Raw genomic sequence first — 18,906 nt, 5'->3', positions numbered from 1 at the left:
CAGTAACATTTTACCATGAATTTTCACAGCAGATGAGAATCTGAGGAATCTCCCATTCCTCAAACATTTAATTAATGTAAAAATGGTCTGAAAATTTATGGGGTTAAAAAAAAAAAGCCAATGTGAAAATTGGAATACTTTTCTTGCAATGATAATTTAGAACCAGTAAGTTAATTTTTTTTAAATCACTGCATAGACACAAACTAGCCTACACAGTTCCGGAGAGGAGAAAGTGATCTACCCAATGCAGCTTCTGCTTCAAAGAAACCAAGCAGTTGCCATTTCAGTGCTTAGACAGCAGTGTTAAATGGCAGAAAACCAACTGAAGCCAAACCAACAATATTCCAAAGAGCAACACTTCAGAGTAAAAATAAAGCATATACTTTTGTTTAATGTACTTGTGTTCTTCCTTCAGTAGTCCATTAATAACTTCCTCTTACAATAAGAGCGCTATATACGCATACAAACACAGAGAGCACTCCCGCTCCATTCCAAATTATGAAAAACACACCTAGTGCTTAAAGGTAAATTTGGCAGAAAAGTATACTTTTTACTATCTGGCTATGCTAGGAAAAAAACGTGTGTGTATACATTTTTATATATATATAAAATATATATATATACACATTTATATATATATATATATATATATATAAATCTCTAAGCTATTCAGAAAATAACAAATCCAAGAGGAAGCCGAAAAAAAAATCCAAACAGGTCAGCATAGTGACCAGCAGCAGAGGCTTACCAACATTAGAGCAAGAAATCTTTGAAGAATATGGAAGTATTTAAAACATCAGCTCAGTTTTGTAGTTACTGTGAAGATAAAGAAGAATCTTTACCCAAAAGACCATCATAACAGGGATAAATATGGGGGTTAAATGTCACCATATTTTGGAAAAAACCAACAAACAAACAATGGGTTATCCTTTCTGTAATACAGAAATTACTAGATTATATTTATGTAAAGACTTAAAAACAATGTGTATCCATTCAAATTGTATTTATTTAATTATATTGTAATGCAAATAAGTTAGGTCCATATAAACTCCATTTTGTTGTATGTACAACCTATGTCATTAGCAAGCTGATTGAGCCAGCTGGTGTAAGTGTCCGCCTCATCCTCTGGAATGTGCGTATCTTCAGACACTTTCTCTGTCCATCGGCTGATTCTAGAACAGGACTGCCACATCCTTCATCCCCAAAGTAGACTGAAAGGGGAGGGGGGAGGAAACAAAAGTCAGATTTGCAGCATGTATTTGTTTTTTTACACGGATATTTGTAAAACAAAAGTCTGGAGGAACAGCCCTGGAAACGTACAGAATAAATGCTACCCCCCAAAACACTGAAATAAAGCCACCTTTAAAATAAAATTTAAGCCTACAGAGCACAAACACGTGCCCAACAAAACAAGTGTCTGCAAGCTTTAGATTAGACCCAAACACATGCTTCTGGTATTTGTGTACATACGTACTCTGGTATGAGATACATATTTTACGCTGTGCAGAGACACACTCAATGGACCAAGAAAAAAGTCTCAAACTGCCAGTGAAGCTAAACATAGAAACACTGTCAGCAAACAAACAACTCCAGCAAGTTAGTTCTTAAGACAACAGAAGATTTTACTGAAATTGTAACACGACCTTGATACTTATTTTCATATTTTCTACTGTTAAAAGAAGCTACCTTGAATCGTTGAACCCTAAAAATGGGATTTCTCTACAGTGTAACTATGTGACACTCCAAGAGTTAATATATGACTTTGCAATCAATACAATCCATCAGTTATTTGTCTTACAAATATCTGGTTCTGCACAGTAACCAAAGCTATTTAAAGAACAATATGAGAGCCACACTTTCTTCAAAACTTTAATTGAATTAGTTTGACCAATGGAAGCCCTCCAATAAAACTCAAATACCACAAGAACTCAAGTATTACTAATGCCATGACATTGCAGCACTAACAAACAGTCCCACAAGAAAGAGGTAACATGAGCAAATGCACTTTGCTTCACGACAATGACTAGTACAGAAGGATATAGCCCTTTATTTCATGCAGTGTTACTACCACATTTGCAAAGGCAGAAGCAGACTGGATTTTGTATTAAATTTGTGCTAGAAAGCTGAGAAGTTATTCCTCAGTGCAGAAACTTGCATAAGCTAGCTCTACAACAGACTGAAGGGCAGCTTCCACGCAAAAGGCACACGAAGTCCCACATATTAAAAGCTATGCAAGATTAAGATAAAGGCCCTCCCAAGAACTTGTGTTTTGCCAGTCTTCTCATTTGGATTTCAAAAAAACCACAAGAACCACAACCAGCTATGCTTTCACCCTAAGCAATTAAAAACACTGGACAAAAGCAACCTTCACAACTGTTACTGTCCCAAGTTAACACCCAAAATGGCATCCACACTGGGTTTGCATGCACATTTGGAACTGATACATACCTCCAGATAGTTGGCTCAGGCATTCCAGGATCTGCACCTCTCTTAAAACCTGAAGTGAAACATACATTACATACATATATATAAAAATGTATGTGCAGACTCCTACACAGTTAAATCACTACCACATTATTCCAGCCTATTAAATTGCAATAAAAAAAGAAAACCTACTGAGCAGAGAACTGTGATTCATGAAGTTGTATACTAACCTGAATAAAAAAAATGCACATTCTTATCAGGCTTAGAAAGCAGAGAAAATTCATACAAGTGTACAGTTTTTGGTTTGTGGGGTTTTTTTTGTTTGGTTTTGTTTTGTTTTAATTCTTACTGCATCTTTCTCTGACTTAAAATTCCACGACAACTAGCTATGAGAGACAGAGGAAGTTATCTACCCCGAAGATCAAGACATACACACTTACACATACGCAAATATGCAGATTTTAAATGTTATTCAGAAACCAACCTAGTAAGGCAGTACCAACAGTGACACCAATAACCAGTATAAGCGAGCACCTTGAGTTCTAACCGGCAATGTCCTGCAATGACATTTGATGCAGAACTTAAAAGTAATATTTCAGTAACAGTTCACCCAGTTTAGGATGACAATTCTAAATGTTAAATCAATTAAATCTAAAATCTTTTATTTTTGCTGGCACTTTTTCAAAAGCTACTTAGTACTAAAGCTTGCAAAGAAACAAGATGTTTGTCACTCATCCCCAGCTAATGACTCAAATGCCAATTCACTAAAGCAAATGTATGCTAGAGAAGCAATTGAAGGCTCAGTGTATGAAATATCTTTGCCCGCTGGACTGTAAATTAAAAGTCTTGAAGTGGAATCATGTAATTCATGCACTGTTCAACACATTCTCTCCTACACTTGCTATCTAGAAAAGGATGTTATATGCAAAACACATTATTTCCCTTGTTCACAGAAAATAAGTAACTAATGTCAGCTTGCCTGAAACACAGGCCATGAAGGTTAATGGAAAAACTTCCAATAACTTCATGGGCACTGGGTTAGCTCTTTGAAGATAACCTTGTGTGATTTGAGACTATTAAACACTGTGACCCACTGTCTTTGGTTGCCATGCTGTCCAGCAAAATTGCTTGAAAATTCATGAAGCTGTATTAGGAGCTATATTCTGTGTGTGTGAATGTTTCTGGTTTCCCCCTCCAGTACTTCTAAATAAGCAAGCTAGGTTTAACAAAACTGCACCAGTTTATCTACTTAAAACAGGAGCAGCCACTTCAAAGCAAGATTAATACATAAATAAATTTAAAAAACCACAACAAAAAATCTGACCAATGACCTTTAATTGCACATTCACATACCAGAGTCCCTTGTACATCCCCTGAGCATCCCATCCTGACCTAGAACACCTTTCAGAGAAAGTTTCTGAAAGTTTCCTTGCCTGTGTTTAGTTCAGCATGCATTTCATGTACACAGGCGTCAATACAAAAATTTATCTTGAATCAGTGACACCAAGGACCGTGTAGCCTCTTGCCCTTTCACTGCATCACAACTTCCCCTCCAGATGCAAATGTAATCCCAGTACAAAAGAGGTTCTTCCAGTTCTACACACTCTGAGCACATGCTACCTCCAAACCTCTATGGCAAGCAAAGGTGGCACCTGCACATCCTCCTCCCACCTGCTAACACTTAATGTCCTTTCACTACAGCAGACAAACTTACAAGGTGGCAATATAGATGTGGAACAGCACACGTATTCTCTGGAGGTATAAAGTTAAACTACTACAACTTAGTTTCTCGCCACTACATAACAGAAATAGACTAGGTACCCTGATATTGGTGCAACTGTAAATACAATAAGTTGGCTTTATATGACTTGAAGTAACTTATTTAATTCCTCTGGTGTCCCTCAGAACAGAGAGGGTCTTTCCCATATTCACAGATATTGTCATAACAGTAAAATAAAAACAAAACTTCAACAAGAGCAAGATTAGGTCACAAAACACTGCTGAAATTCCCACCCAAAAATTTTCAATTTAAAATAACTGATAAACTAAAAAAGCAAATGTAATTAAACTTTAAGCCTAATACTGCTGGTTATTTCTTTCCATAGTGTTTGAAGCGACCTTTTTTCACTTGCAGTTGTTTAAGCATGTATGTAACTGTTGAAGGGACCAACTTTTTCCTGATTGTTATCTATTAGGTGAACAGAGTCCTTCAAATCGGACAGTGCATTCCCCTCAATTAATTAAAACAACCTATCAGCTTTGGCTGTAGACACATCGAGCTCCCAACCCTCCTCCACGTTTGCATTCAAGGCATAGATGCCTGCCTGTTTTAGATGCTTATCCCAAAAAGCCCAACAGAGTTGGGGCTGAAAGTAAGCCAGATGGACCGCGGGAATCAGCCTTCCTGGGACCCCTTGTCATAAAAGAAGTGAACAGCAGTGTCAGGCCTATCGCATACGCGCATACCTTAAACAGGTCAGGCCCTTTAGCGAGGACAGCTGAGGGCACACAGCCCAAACTCAGCGGGAGAACCACCACGCGGTAGCGATGCCCAGCCAGCCCCACGGCAGGAGCAAGCGAAACACACCCCGGGCGCTGGGCAGAACATCAAGGCACCCCCCGAATGCTCCACAGCAGCTCGGAAACAGGAGCCACGGCACTCGGGGAGAGGCCGCAGCCTGTACCTAGCGAAAAATTCAACCTCGACCGGAGGCTGGCAACCCCCTCGGCGCCCCGACGCAGAGCTCCCGGCCGCAGACAGCTTTCTCCTCACTAGAAGCAGCAGACAAGCCAGCCTACTACAGCAGCCAGTCACTGACACACGACCAAATGGCAGCTTCGCTCGCTGCCAAGCAGCTCCAGCGCTCCCCAGAGAGGCCCGACCGCCCCCCCCCCCCCCCCCCCCCCCCGGGCACGCAGGGTCAAGGCGCGCTTCCAGCGCGGGAACGGCCTCCAGGAAGGAAATAGAGCAGAAAGATTTTTTTAGAAAAAAAAAAAAAAAAAGCCCGAAGCTATCTCGCGGTTCTGTGACGGGCAAGGCCCCACCCCCGCCCCGCGCGTCTCACAGGCCGCCCCTCCGGGCCCGCGGGCTGCAGGCCTCCGGCGGCTCCTCAGCGCGGCCCCGGGCCCACCCGCCCCCCCCTCCCGGCTGCGCATGCGCGCTAAGGGCCGCGGCGGAGGGCTCGCGGCGAAGCGCCGCTCCCGCGCCCCCCCACCCCCCCCCCCCCCCCCCGCCACTGACCTAGGTAGAGCACGACGGGGATGAAGCCCCAGCGGATGGCGAACTGGCCGCCCTTGAAGAGCTGCTGTAGCCGCTGCTTGGCCTCCTTGCTGAGCTTCGGCATTCCGGCGGCGGCGGGAGGAGGAGGAGCAGGAGGAGGAGCCGCCCTTGTAACGCTGCGCCGGCGGAGGGCGGGGAGGAGACACCCCCTCGGCGGGAGGGCGGTGCTTCCCTGAGAAGGGCGAGGAGATGGCGGCGGCGGGGCTCCTCCCGCCGGTGGGCGGGCAGCGGGCGTGCGCAGCGCGGCGGCTGGGCACAGCCCCGGCCCGGGGGACGGCCCGGTCAGCGCTGCGGGGTCGGGGGTCGCGGAGCGAGGGCAGCCGGCAGGGATCGGGCGTTGGTGCGGGGTGAGGGGGCTGTGCAGCCTGTGGGCCTGCTTCGCCTGCCTGTAGGCCCTGCGTTTGTCTGATCGTTTGGTTGGTTTGTTCTCCCGGAGCTCTCAAGCTGTGCGGACGCTTTGCTCGCCGCCTCTGGAGGCTGGGAAGTGCCTGCTGGTAAGTGGAAGGCAGAGATGGAGTAATAAGAAAAGTGTTTCTGGGTGAAATTGGAAATGCCTCTCCATCTTTGATACCAGAGCGCGATGAGTGCAGTCTGTGGAAAGGTGGAGTTACGGGAGTGAAGGGTTGGCTGGCGATACGGGGAGAGGCATTCTGGGTTCAGACCTGATATCTAAAAAATGCCAGTGCGGTGCTTAGGGCTTGTTGTCCTGCCAGACTCGGAGCCCAGATGAGTACTGAGGCACTTTCTTTTCTAACTTCTGAACGAGTGGTCTCTTCGAGAACCCCTTGCAGTGCCCTAATTACCAAGCTGTGTCAATTTGACACCGCTGTTCATGAGACATTGTACTGCGTGAGATCTGTGCCATTGGCTCAGCCAGTTATGCCATGTCTGCGCTATGTTTTCATTCCTTCTCCAGGTAGTCTGCTGCCTTTTGCTGTAATACCAGATCCAGGTCTTCAGGTTCCTAGTACTATCGATGTGGCTGCATTGTTGTTTAACAGCCTGATAACCATATCAAACTCCTGTGATAATTTGGAGGGAATGTAATTGCACATGGAAACTCTTAAGTTCTTAGAAATCACTCCTTGTGACGGGGCAGAAATCTACTTGGTTTTGTTCATAATCGTGATTTCTGATCAGACACAGTTAAAGCTCTGCATGTTATATATTGGTTTGCCTAAAGCAATTACTTCAAGTTTTGTAGTCATTTTGTCATGTTAAGAATAACAAAAAGGTCAGTGCTTTTAGATCCAAATAAGAATCCAGGGCTATAATGAATACGACTTACGCAAATGCCTCATTTACTCTTCAAGTGCATGGATGCCTGCTCTGCCATTCCAGGATGACTGAAATAGGAGCTTACAGCTTGCTCCTTGTTTTCCAGGTATTGACAGGTAGCAAACTGCAAGCCACACGAGGGCTTCTGGCAGCCCACAGCTTACTTTTGCCACGGTCTGTGAATAATCAGAATGTGGGGGATATGAGAGTATTTTAGTGCTGAGGTGGTGCAAACATCCTGTCATGTTACAGAAGGCACAGATAGCCTTTCCTCATGTGCACCGGTCCATATGTGCTCTGCTTTCATACGCATTAAACATGTTGATGGGACACATCAATATTTCTAGTCATGTAAGTGACACACATCTAATGATATCTAATAAAGCCGAGGCTTAGAGTTTGTGAGTGACTTCTTTATAAACTGAATAGCTTATCCCTAAAGAAAAGTTAGGCATCAGTGCTGTAGTTCATCAGCAGATGAGCATCAGTATGAAGCTTGGACTGTGAGCCTACACCTTCCCCAAAAGAATATGCCTTCGTATGTCTGATCATATGTCATATTTTATTTATTGTCACATAATAATGGAAGTACACATTGTGTCAATTGAGTTTTCAAGAGTTAGTTTTGCTTGATGAAGTTTTCAGACAATCAGTTTTGGCTTATCCCACTCTTTCTGGAGCAGGTAAGCTGCTGGGATAGGTAGAAAAATACTAGCTAGATATCTTCATTTCACTTTTAAAAACTATGAGTTCCCAGTACCATCTCACAGGCAGGGCTTTTTCCAGTTCGTTGTTTAGCAAGCACGATGTTGTTACTTCAAAATAGTACCTCCAGATTAATGGAACACTTTAAGTAACAAATCCAGAAGTTATGAAACATACTAATGAAGGCTTTTCTGTGGCAGTCTTGGAAAACCAGTGATACAAATAACTTTAGAGCTGCCTCTAAAGTGCTGTTTGTTGCTTTTATTCCGGTTGGTATTAAAGATGAGCTTGTGCTTACCAATGCGGTCACTTATTCCTGCTTTGTCATATCTGGCCTGGTACTGGTATGTCGGTGGATAGCTGTATTTCTCCTCCTGTAATTCAGTACTATATATAGTGTATAAATTATTTTAGGGATAGTCTTCTATTCAAGTTGGGAATTCTAACTTGAGATAACAAGTCTTTCATATCCATAGGTTTGCATTACCTTTCAATTTTTTTTTTGGTATATCACTGTTCTCAAACTCTTCAAACTAGTACACATGAGTAGCATTCTACTGTTGTGAATGAGTGGTTAGGTCCCTTAAAGAATCACCGTCAAAGGTATTTGCAAGAAATGGTTTTAATAAGAATTTATAAAATGTGATTTAACAAAGTTCATTGGCAAGGTTCACTCTGTTACTTATTAAATGAATGGAATACCAAATCGAGGTAGGATTGAGATAGGATAATTTACACAGAGTTGGAAGAAAGATGTAAGGGGCAAGGGAGACCCTCCTGTTGAGTCACAGGGTTCAGAATGGACCCCTTTGCTTTCTAAACCCCTGCTCAGAGGGGAGCCTGGGTGCAGCTGGATCCAGACTTAGCCTTAGGCTGCAACGGTTTATGTCTAAAGGATATGTATAGCAGCAGTTTGAGGTTTGCTCACAGTTAGAGAGAGAGAAAATCAGAGGAATTTAACAGTAATTAACCATTGGTTAACTTAGCATTTACAAAGTGGTTAAGATAATTCACTGCAATCACAATAATAGGATATTATGATTTGAATTTATTCATACACACACACGCACGCAGACAATATGCATAGAGAAAGGTACCTGTTAAACATTCCCCTTGAGTTCAGTGAAATACTCACGTCAAATGTTTTTTCACAATGGGCGAAGATTGAGCCTTAAGGAGTGAGTTTAGGCCAGGCTCCGTCAGTGACGGTAACTTCACACTCCAGAGTTCCTGAGTGAGTCCTCTAAGTGGGACGCTTCTCAGAGGACTTGGAACCCCAGAGTTCAAGGTGGTCTGAGAGGTGTCCCACTCAGAGGGAGATGCTGGCTGCAGCCCGCTCCAGTCCAGAATTGCTCAAAGGGCCTGACTTGGTACTGATGTTTATAGGGTCACAAGATGATCGACTTTAGGCATCAGTAAATTTCCATCCTGGCCACAATCCATGTGAGGTAGTTCTGACAGCAGCCATACAATTCCAGTACTTCCCAGAATGTCCAGTTCTGACACATACCAGGCAGGTAAGGTCCAGGCAGCAGGAGTTCCAGGTGCAGGCAGGGGGTGCCTGATCGACCCAACTCACTGCGCTTGTACAAAGACAAGGAAGGTGCCAAGTCGTCCCAGCTCACTGCTCTTGCAATAACACAATGTTAGCTGGTTCTGAGATCGTCAGGTGGCCCGAGGAGTGGGGGCCGTACCACAAAGTGTACAAACATTCAAAATGACAAATTTACTATTCTTCTGAACAAGTGTAGTGCAAGAGGCACGTTCATTTTTCAGTAATGGCTTGTCATGCTCAAAAGAGAAAACACTCAAACCGATGAACCTTCTTTTCTGACCTTTGCAAAGGAAGAGAAGTGGTTGCTGCTGGAACCTGGTTTTTAGCAGTTTGTATTGAATTGATTTTCCTTTGGAGATGAGACCAAATCAGGTCTGTTTCCACAGCGTAGTTATTGTTACAGCTTGTTCTTTCTAAACATATAAAACCAACTGTTCATTATAGCACGCAGCTTGTTAATAATCTCTTGCAAAATATTACAGTAAAATGTTACCCACTGTGTTGGAATTAAATTCAAAAGGTATTTTTCTTAAACTTCCTCTAATTTTAGTGTAAGTGGGATTCAGAAGGTCAAATGTACTGAACAACTGATTGAAATGGTTGAACAGCTCTGTCTCCTTTGAGTACAAATTGGCTTAACAGTGTCAACTGGTGATATAGTACGCTCTTATTGTGCATGTTCTTGAGAAAGAGTGTTAACAAAAGTCCACCATGTGTAGCAGCTGCTTCTCTTCTTCACACATCAAGTCAAGAAATAATTTTCAGAGCACAGAAACTTTGCTTGATAGCTCTCATTTCTCATGTCTGCTAATGCTAATATTTGACTAAAAGCTTGTAGGTTATTTCCTTTATTTAATCATAGAAGCCAGGAAATGAATAGCAAGAAAGTTAGTATTTCTATGCCACCATTCTCTTGCAAACACAAGCAGTGCTGTGGACTAGAAGAACATAAGTGCATGTGTTTTGTATGCAAATAAAAACCAAAGTAGATTCTGTATAGCTAATGGTCTAAATTTATATAGTGTTACAGACAGAAGCTGAGAAAGAATGTCTGTAAACTAAGTGACTGGAGAACAGCACTTCTTCCATCGTAACACACATCATGCTGTCCAAATATTTGCAGTTAAAAAAACACAATTAAAAACAACCAGAAAACCCAACAACCCCCCACCCCAACAAAACGGAAACAAACACTCAAACAAACAAAACCCTGAACAACACAAAAAATAACAGAACATGCCAACAGTAAAGGTTTGTACTGACTCCAGAAGTTTTCTGTGCCTTTATTTGGCTCCTGCTGCACCTAGGATGTTAGAGGGTGCAGACCTTCAGTGAGCTAATGACTCGGCCAAAGGGTAAAAGAGGGCATCAGTCATCTTCCCTGCCAGTTCATGCTGCGGGGGCAGCACTGTTCAAGTAACTGAAATATTAAAAATTGGCCCCTAAAACCAAAGATGCCTGTGATTGGGCATGAAACAATGAGCTGTTTTGAAGGGAGGAGAAGTAATACCAAAAGAACTGGGTACTGTAACAAACTGATGGAGGCAGCTTTGCCTGGAGAAGACAGAAGTAGGATGTCGTGGGCATGCTGTGGGTGCTAGTTCATGTTTATAATTTGTTGTGGTAACACTTCCATGAAGGATATTGGGTTTATTTGACTTTTTTTTTTCTTGTGGCTTATAATGAAGACAAATACTTGGAATGTTGTATCCATTAAACAAGAAAAACAAGAGCCCCAGTTGCTGGAGTACCAAAAGAAAATTAGTGATACCATATATGTTGACAGCTTTTTTGTTACAAAAAACCTCTTTGAATTTCTTTTGTCTCGTAGTTCATGTGATCAGCAACAATAAAATCAGAAATAAAATTGCAGACGTCTTGTGAAAAATCACTGTAAACTCTATATAGGAAATCCCTGCAGACCTCCGTTATGCACTTCCCACTCTCACTTTTGAGATTTCCCCTTCAATTTACTGTCAAGAAACTGCATTAAATTCATCTGCTTGGGAACAAAGTTGGAGTTTGACTCTGTTTAGGAGGAACTTACATTTCAGAGATACTACAGCAGATATTTCATACTTGAGCATTACACTAATTCAGTATAAAAAATAAAAGAACATAAGCAAGAGGTATTTAATAGATTTCCATTACAGACTGAATATTTACAATGTCAGTAAAAACAGTAGCATATTATGACTAGACTTTCTATTTCACCTTATTATTACAATTAAATTTTCTATTTTTATTGTGCCCTAGTAGTGATGGTACTTTTCTTCCATTTCATTTTAGTATTCCCATTCATTTAGTCTAATAAATCCCAGCTACTCTGCAGTACTACTGGCCTGGGAAATGTTCCTTATCATTTCACAAAGAGACAAATAGAAATGGAAAGCACTGCAGTCAAAATGGAAAAGACTAAGGCTGTCCAATTATGTCATGTGGGAAATATCAGAATTCTAAAATGTCTTTTTCTTGAATGTTTTTAAGACCTAGATTACTTGGGGGTGAATATGTTTGAGTTTTTGCATTTACCATATTTTCAAAACATACTTGGAATACAGAGCAGTAATGCACATAAAAAATTTCTGTCCAGGTTAGAATCTTTTTCATATGAATTTCTGTGTGGTACTCATTGGCTGTACTCTGGTCACTGTTTGATATGGGTTATTTCCCAGAAACGTGGCATTGTCAGATGTCTATCTAGAAAATTAGTAAAATGACCAGAGTGGTAGGAACAACCAGTGAAGTGTTGCAATTTTGTATTTCAATACAATAACTACACAATTTTTTTTTAATTTAAAAATAAAACAATAATGAGTGGTAATATGGAGTTGAGTGCAAACACAGTAATAATTCATTATTTTTCATTACAGCTCCTGAGGCCAGTGAAGGAGAAACAGCAGTCTGAGGTGAGACAGCATTCGACAGAACCTCATCAAATGCTTTTAGCGACCTTTGAGAACTGCTGTTGTACTTGAAAATTGAATATTACCTGCTGCAAAACTGTACTGTTTCAAACTTGACTTTCCCATTCTCCCCATCTTCATTTAGTAATGAAAATGAAGTATAATATTTAAAGATACTGCTGCCTTTTACCATGAGTAGTTCCTTTGAAAACACAACAGTTCTTAAATGCATGTTTTTATGATTGCAGTACTTGGCCGAGGATGAAAACAATAATCTGATGCCTTGCATACTTTCAGTGATACGCAAAAATCTGATGCATTAAAGGATTTTCTGAGGCCAAAACTAATATCCATATTTACTCATTCTTTGTTTTTAAATTGAACGCTTTTTTTTTTTAGCATCTGAGCAGTGAGCATCATCAGCATTTACATCTGGTTTTTTTGCATTTCAGCAGTTCAGATGTCATTGAAAATTCTTTGAGATCTTCAGCACATGGAAGATTAGAATTAGTAATTTAGTATTATAACGAGGAGTAATTAAAGCCTTTCATAGATACCAGAAGGTGATCAAGGAAAGCTCTTTTCTTCCTTAGCAAGTCTTGTGTAGTGCTGTCAGGATTAAATGAAGTGCAACTCATGGTCAATAAGGTTTTTACTATTCTATTAAAATAAATATTAATCTCTTAAAATGCTATCCCTTTTGTCTTTCATACATAATTTCTGTCCCGACTTTGTCTCGTTTAGCATAATCATATGCCATATTTAGCCCAGACAAGTGGTTTTAGATTCTATTAATTTTTAAATATTGTCAAGTAGACATGCAAGTATATCTTCGCTGTATGTTGATAGCCTAATTCACTTATCTGTAAGTTCATTTTAGACTCTTTCACTAATGCACAGAACACCAATGACCTTTCAGGAAAATAGCAGTATTTCAGTGTGGCAACGCTGCTGCTTTTCAGTTAGGGTTATTAAAAATCTCAAACAGGATCTGCTAGAAGTGCAAAATGGCAGTCATTTTAGATACTGTTTTTTTGGAGTCTGGTTTAAGAGGGTGATTTGTAACAGTACATACTGGAGTGATTAATGAGATTTCACCATGTTTGTGCATAGCTCCTACCTACAGAAAAAAAAAAAAAACCAAAACAAAAAACCTCAAAAAACCCCACCAAAACACAAAACACTAAGGACAGGTTAGTTCTGTACCTTTCACTGCTCCCTGGAAATTCTTATATGGACTCCTAAAGGTTTTGTTTTGAATGATAGCCATTTCAGCAAGAATTTTAGCAGATGCAGAGGACATTCAGGGAACTTCTGAAAATTCCTTATGTTCTGCTTTATAAAGTCTGTTGGGCACACTTGGCACAAGCTATGAATCCGACCCTGATTTTCAAGCATTTGAAAGGTCCGAGTAAAATGACATTTCTGTAATACTTTTATTCTTTCCCTTTTTTTCAAGTGTATTTTAAGTACACATCTGAAGAAACCACGTTTTACTCCTTTATTTTAGGTTTAAGTAGCAGTCACCAGGGGTTAGATGCTGTTAAGTGTAACAAAGCATGAAGATGACGAGATGAATGAACCAGAGGCTTTTCAGTTTGATCACATCATCCAGTGTGTAATGGTACAGATTTTGTATTCCAGACACAGATGTCACCTTGGGGTTGAAATCATGCTGGATGAATCTATGTGAGTAAGTATAACTAAATCATGCTGGATGAATCTATGTGAGTAAGTATAACTAAGATAGCATTCCCCCTCCGCCTTTACTTTCCTATTTTAATAGAAAAAGGAAAATGAGTCCTCCTGAGTTAAGAGATGAGTTAATTGCATGTGGGATTTGTGATGGAAAGTTCTCTCTAAAATAAACACAGTGATAAAAGTTGTTCTTTCACAGTTTAGGGGGAAAGACTGCGTCTAGTGACAGAGTGCTAGATTAGACTGGACTGATTCTGGTCTCTTTTAGGACATCAGTGCTTGAGTAGTACATATAGCACTGTATATTAGAATCGTTAATTGTATCCTAGCAAAATATCTTTCTGAAGTTTTTTTATTAAATGTCTTTAAAACCATGTGCAGAATGTTACTTCCCATGTTGTATATTAGTTCCAGCAGCTCTGAAATGAATGATACGCTGGTGGGCTTTAGAAAACCAGAAGAACAAGAATCTGCCAAGGAGGCTAGATGGGACTTTAAAAAAAAATTTCAAATTATTTAACTATTATTAAAAAATTAAAAAAGAAATGCTGACTAAAGGTCTCAATTAATAAATTGTGTCAGCTTCTATTAATTTTGTTTCTCCATTACAGCAAGACACTGTTGATCCAAAATTTATTAGCAGTGTTTTATTAAAGCCAGCGGAGGGCAGACTTGAATTGGAAACTTTTTACTGCCTCAGTTACTTTAACTTAAAATACCATGCAGTCCCTTGAGCTCAAAGCTGATGGCAATTTCATCACTTCTCTACTGTTCTAATTACACTTGTGCTGGATAAAAGCTTCTTTACAATTGCTTTTTGACAAAATGAGTGTTTTGCTGTGTCGCAGTAAGAACAGTGAATGTTTAAATAAAGATGCTAATATGAAAGTGGGTAAGTCAGTGTATTAGCTGTATGTTACTCTCGGGAGAGAATCCATACTGCTTAATAATTAACCATGTGTATCTTAAAATGTTTTTTGAAAGCTATTGAATTTCATTGTCCCCATTTTACAGATGAAGAAACAGGAATAGTCGTAGCCTTGCAAGTTACCCACCCATGCAGGTGACCTACAGAAGCAAGAACAAAATCCAGATTTCTGAGACCTAGTCCAGTGCTCCAGCATATTTTTTGCACAAATAAACAGTGACTTGTCTAACTCTTGCAAGCATTGCGGAAATGCTTGCTAGCAGCCCAAATTGGTGAAGCTAGAGGAGCTTACACTGATGAAACAAGCCGGTTGTGTGACAGGCAGGTTGTAGATCTTGAGAAGAATATACTCCTCGAGAAGGTGGATGGTGGTCAGATCAGATCTGATGGCTAAAGATCTGCTCTAAGAGTAGTATTTTATTATTAAAACAAGTACTCTGCATTTTTAGGTATATTTGTCATTAATTAGACAGGTTGTACTCTTTCGGAGGAATGAAGAGCCTTTCTGTGTAGACCATTAAAGCCATTCCAATCTCACTACTAGGAAATGTATGGTTAAAAAGTCATTTTGCATACAGATGAGGGATTAAGATGCTAAATAGACTGTTCCTCCCTTCCTTTCATCTTTAATTATGAGGGTTTCAAATTATGCGTGCTACAGTAGCCTCCTGTTAACTCACCAAGCCCACCCTATTTTACTGTACCTGTGGTCAGTAACATCCGTGGGATTAGCATGACCGTCTATCCCATTTTCCTTATATGGTTAGGAGTTAGTTACCCATTGTAACAGCTTTTTAAATTATAAAAATACACTGATCTTTTTATCTATAAGCTTTAGTGTAAACTGTTCTTTCTGTTTCTAGAGAAGACTGGAGGCACGCTGTTACAAAGCTTGCCATTCCTAAGACTTGTATAAGATATACCACAGAACATTTGGTGCTGCATATTGAAAACTCCATTTGTAGAACAAACGAGCACATTGCACAATGCATTTTTTCCTTTTGCTCTTATTGTTAATTTGCAGTGGACATTTTTTGTTGGTGGGAATTAGTCATTGGTTCATATGACTCCAATGAAAAGGACCGCATTGGAAATAATAAATTAGAATGTGAATGAGTGGGAGCTTACAGTTTGGACTCACTGTATAACCTGTTATTGTGTTATTCATTTTTGGCATGCTTCCAGATAAATAATGCTAAAATAGGAGTCAGAAATATCTGGCAGTGATTTAAAGTAAATTAAAACAATGTGGGAATTATTCCAAAACTTACTATTGTAAATTGAAATTAATTTCAGCAATGAATTTTAGGTTATCCTTCAAAGAAGTAAGTCCAAAGACAGAGATGCACAGGGAGGGCTTTCAAACAACCTTTATGGTAGCCTGTTACTGACTCTTTGACTCTATATTCAAGATTTTCCAAGTACTATGTGAAGGTTTGTAAGCATAGATTACAGAAGAGTCCACTCTGAATTGCTTTAAGATTCCTGATGATTTCTCCTCATTATACTTTATAACTTTACACCTCACACAGAGCTGACCTCTCCAGATAGTGACCACTTTCCATAACTGAGAGGCCTGAAAATGCAATTATCTCAAAAGGGAAAAGGTTAATTTTCTCTTCTGCAGAAGGTGAACTCCCCTCTTTTCAAAATAACCACTTATTGAAGGCGTCTATTTACAGACTAGTTTTATAGTAAGTGACTGTATCTCTTAGCTTAAGAAGAAACTAGAAAGATAACAATTCAATTAACTAAAACTGCTGCTTTGAGAAGTGTGGTTCCCAGTGTCACTATTCTTTAATTCATCCCTAATTATGCATTGCTACCTATAAATTTTTTAGAAATATTATTTCACACTCACAGGACAAACGCTATGATTTTGGGAAAGATACATCTAATGTAGCACTTTTTGAGTCTAAAATTAAACCTTAATTCCAGTGTAGCACCAGTGCCTTCCAGAATTTTTTAGATTTGCGGTATTTCACTGTGAGGAGGCCTTAGCTCTCTTGTTTAATCCCTTCTCTCAGTCTCTTGCAACAGTGGTAACATGTTCTTCATTCTCAGCGCAGAAGTACAATACACTGGAAGAGCTAGCACATTCTCCAGCAAGAGAGCAAAGGTGTGGGTTTCTGGGAAGCACAACAGCATCCGTCTGCTCCCCAGATAAATCTAAGCCCATCTTCCTGGCTTATAGGTGGCTTTTTTTACCTTTTGCTCCATGGTAAACATCAAAACTTTCCATGGTAAAATTCATTTTATATTAAAACCACAGATAAATCCACTCTACACTCTTGAATTGAAGTCTTTTTGACAGCCAACTTGGAAGCTATAAATATGAAAGTAATGCATAAATATAAAAAGTGTTGCTAAAGCAATTGTGTAAAATAAGGTGTATATGAAAATTAATGTTAAAAATGTCATGATTATGGGGAATAATTACAGGAGAGTTCCACCACTCCAGTTATATCTGGTCAATACATGGAGTTAAAGGAGAGTTTTACCTTGTTATTGTTACCTGTGTAACTGATTACATCTTTCAGTTAAAACCATTAACCGTTATTAAGGGGAAGTAAGCCTGAGCTTTTGGGGACATGGCAGATTTTTCCTGCTGTAAGCTTCAGCAGGTTACAGCTCTACCTCCACGATGAGCTGTTCTTACACTAATCCTAGATGGTGTATGTTCTCTTTTGTTTGTACCTAGCCTTCCCTTTTATTTGTAATATATATGTTAAATGTTCAAAAAATTAACGATTTAAGAGCAGTTAAGAAATTACTGCCTCAGAAGCACGTCATCGTTATGTACAGTTGTGTTCGTTCTGCTGAGCAGGCCCGACTCAGTAACAGAGGGAGTTGCATATAATGCAGAGTAACTGTCACGGAGCAGTAGCTGTTGCTATAGGCAGATTGACCGAAAGCCTGTTGCTGTATTTCTTTACATGAAAACAAATGGATAGATAAATACTGTCTGAATAAAAACATGACATTGTATGCCTGTGACAAAAAAGAAAATGGTATTTTATTGGCAAAGCATAGTTAGTTTTGGATTAAAAAAAAAAGAAGAAATTTGAATATGCCGTGTGTAAAGCTTGTACAATTGTATTTGATCAAACTCAGTTACTATGGGAATGTACTTTCAGAGATGGGAGTTTTAATGACAGCGAAATGATACTTCCACATCTATGGAAATCAAAGCCGCCTGCTGTCAGGTTGCCAGGACCCTTAAATGTATGCTGAAGTGTCCTTCTCCCTTTTAGTCAATTAAGTATGTTTATGCTTCATAGAATCATAGAGTCACAGAATCATAGGTTGGAAAAGACCCCTAAGGTCATCAAGTCCAACCGTCACCCCAACACCACCAGGCCTACTAAACCATATCCTGAAGTGCCACATCTACACGTTTTTTAAACACCTCCAGGGATTGGTGGCTAAACCACCTCCCTGGGCAGCCTATTCCAGTGCCTGACCACTCCTTCATTAAGAAATTTTTCCTAATATCCAATCTGAACCTCCCCTGATGCAACTTGGGGCCATTGCCACTTGTCCTATCGCTAGTTATCTGGGAGAAGAGACCAACACCTGCCTCACCACAACCTCCTTTCAGGTAGTTGTAGAGAGCAATAAGGTCCTCCCCCAGCCTCCTCTTCTCCAGACTAAACAGCCCCATTTCCCTCAGCTAGTCCTCACAAGACTTGTTCTCCAGACCCTTCACCAGCCTCGTTGCCCTTCTCTGGACACGCTCCAGCACCTCAATGTCCTTCTTGTAGTGAGGGGCCCAAAACCGAACACAGTACTCCAGGTGTGGCCTCACCAGTGCGGAGTACAGGGGCACGATCACCTCCTTGCTCCTGCTGGCCACGCTATGCCCGATACAAGCCAGGATGCCGTTGGCCTTCTTGGCCACCTGGGCACACTGCTGGCTCATGTTCAGCCGGCTGGTGACCAACAGCCGCAGGTCCTTTTCTGCCAGGCAGCTTTCCAGCCGCTCCTCCCCAACCCTGTAGCGCTGCATGGGGTTATTGTGACCCAAGTGCAGGACCTGGTACTTGGCCTTGTTGAACCTCATACGATTGACCTCAGCCCATTGATCCAGCCTGTCCAGATCCCTCTGCAGAGCCTTCCTACCCTTGAGCAG

General features: G+C 40.5%; 1 protein-coding gene, 1 long non-coding RNA gene and 1 other non-coding gene across 4 annotated transcripts; 2 read left to right on the top strand and 1 right to left on the bottom strand.

Moving 5' to 3' along the window:
- Positions 1-988: 988 nt before the first annotated feature.
- On the bottom strand, positions 989-5,854 carry TOMM7 (translocase of outer mitochondrial membrane 7). Its single transcript, XM_075419177.1, has 3 exons — positions 5,666-5,854; positions 2,449-2,497; positions 989-1,211 (listed from the first exon to the last, which is right to left on the bottom strand). Exons 1-3 carry the CDS (start codon positions 5,766-5,768, stop codon positions 1,196-1,198), a joined length of 168 nt encoding a protein of 55 aa, XP_075275292.1. The 5' UTR covers positions 5,769-5,854; the 3' UTR covers positions 989-1,195.
- Positions 5,855-6,010: 156 nt separating this feature from the next.
- Positions 6,011-17,777, top strand: LOC142361174 (uncharacterized). 2 transcript variants are annotated; one of them, XR_012763748.1, is made up of 3 exons: positions 6,011-6,198; positions 12,116-12,151; positions 13,793-17,777. It is a non-coding gene; the product is annotated as an uncharacterized LOC142361174 (long non-coding RNA). The 2 variants fall into 2 exon arrangements; XR_012763747.1 differs by lacking the exon at positions 13,793-17,777 and adding an exon at positions 12,601-13,648.
- LOC142361281 (small nucleolar RNA SNORD93) lies at positions 12,401-12,488 on the top strand. The gene has a single exon (XR_012763876.1). It is a non-coding gene; the product is annotated as a small nucleolar RNA SNORD93 (small nucleolar RNA).
- Positions 17,778-18,906: the final 1,129 nt, after the last annotated feature.

Source organism: Opisthocomus hoazin, chromosome 4 (genome assembly GCF_030867145.1).
Source record: "Opisthocomus hoazin isolate bOpiHoa1 chromosome 4, bOpiHoa1.hap1, whole genome shotgun sequence".
NCBI lineage: Eukaryota > Metazoa > Chordata > Aves > Opisthocomiformes > Opisthocomidae > Opisthocomus > Opisthocomus hoazin.
This window is presented reverse-complemented; position numbering and strand designations above follow the sequence as displayed.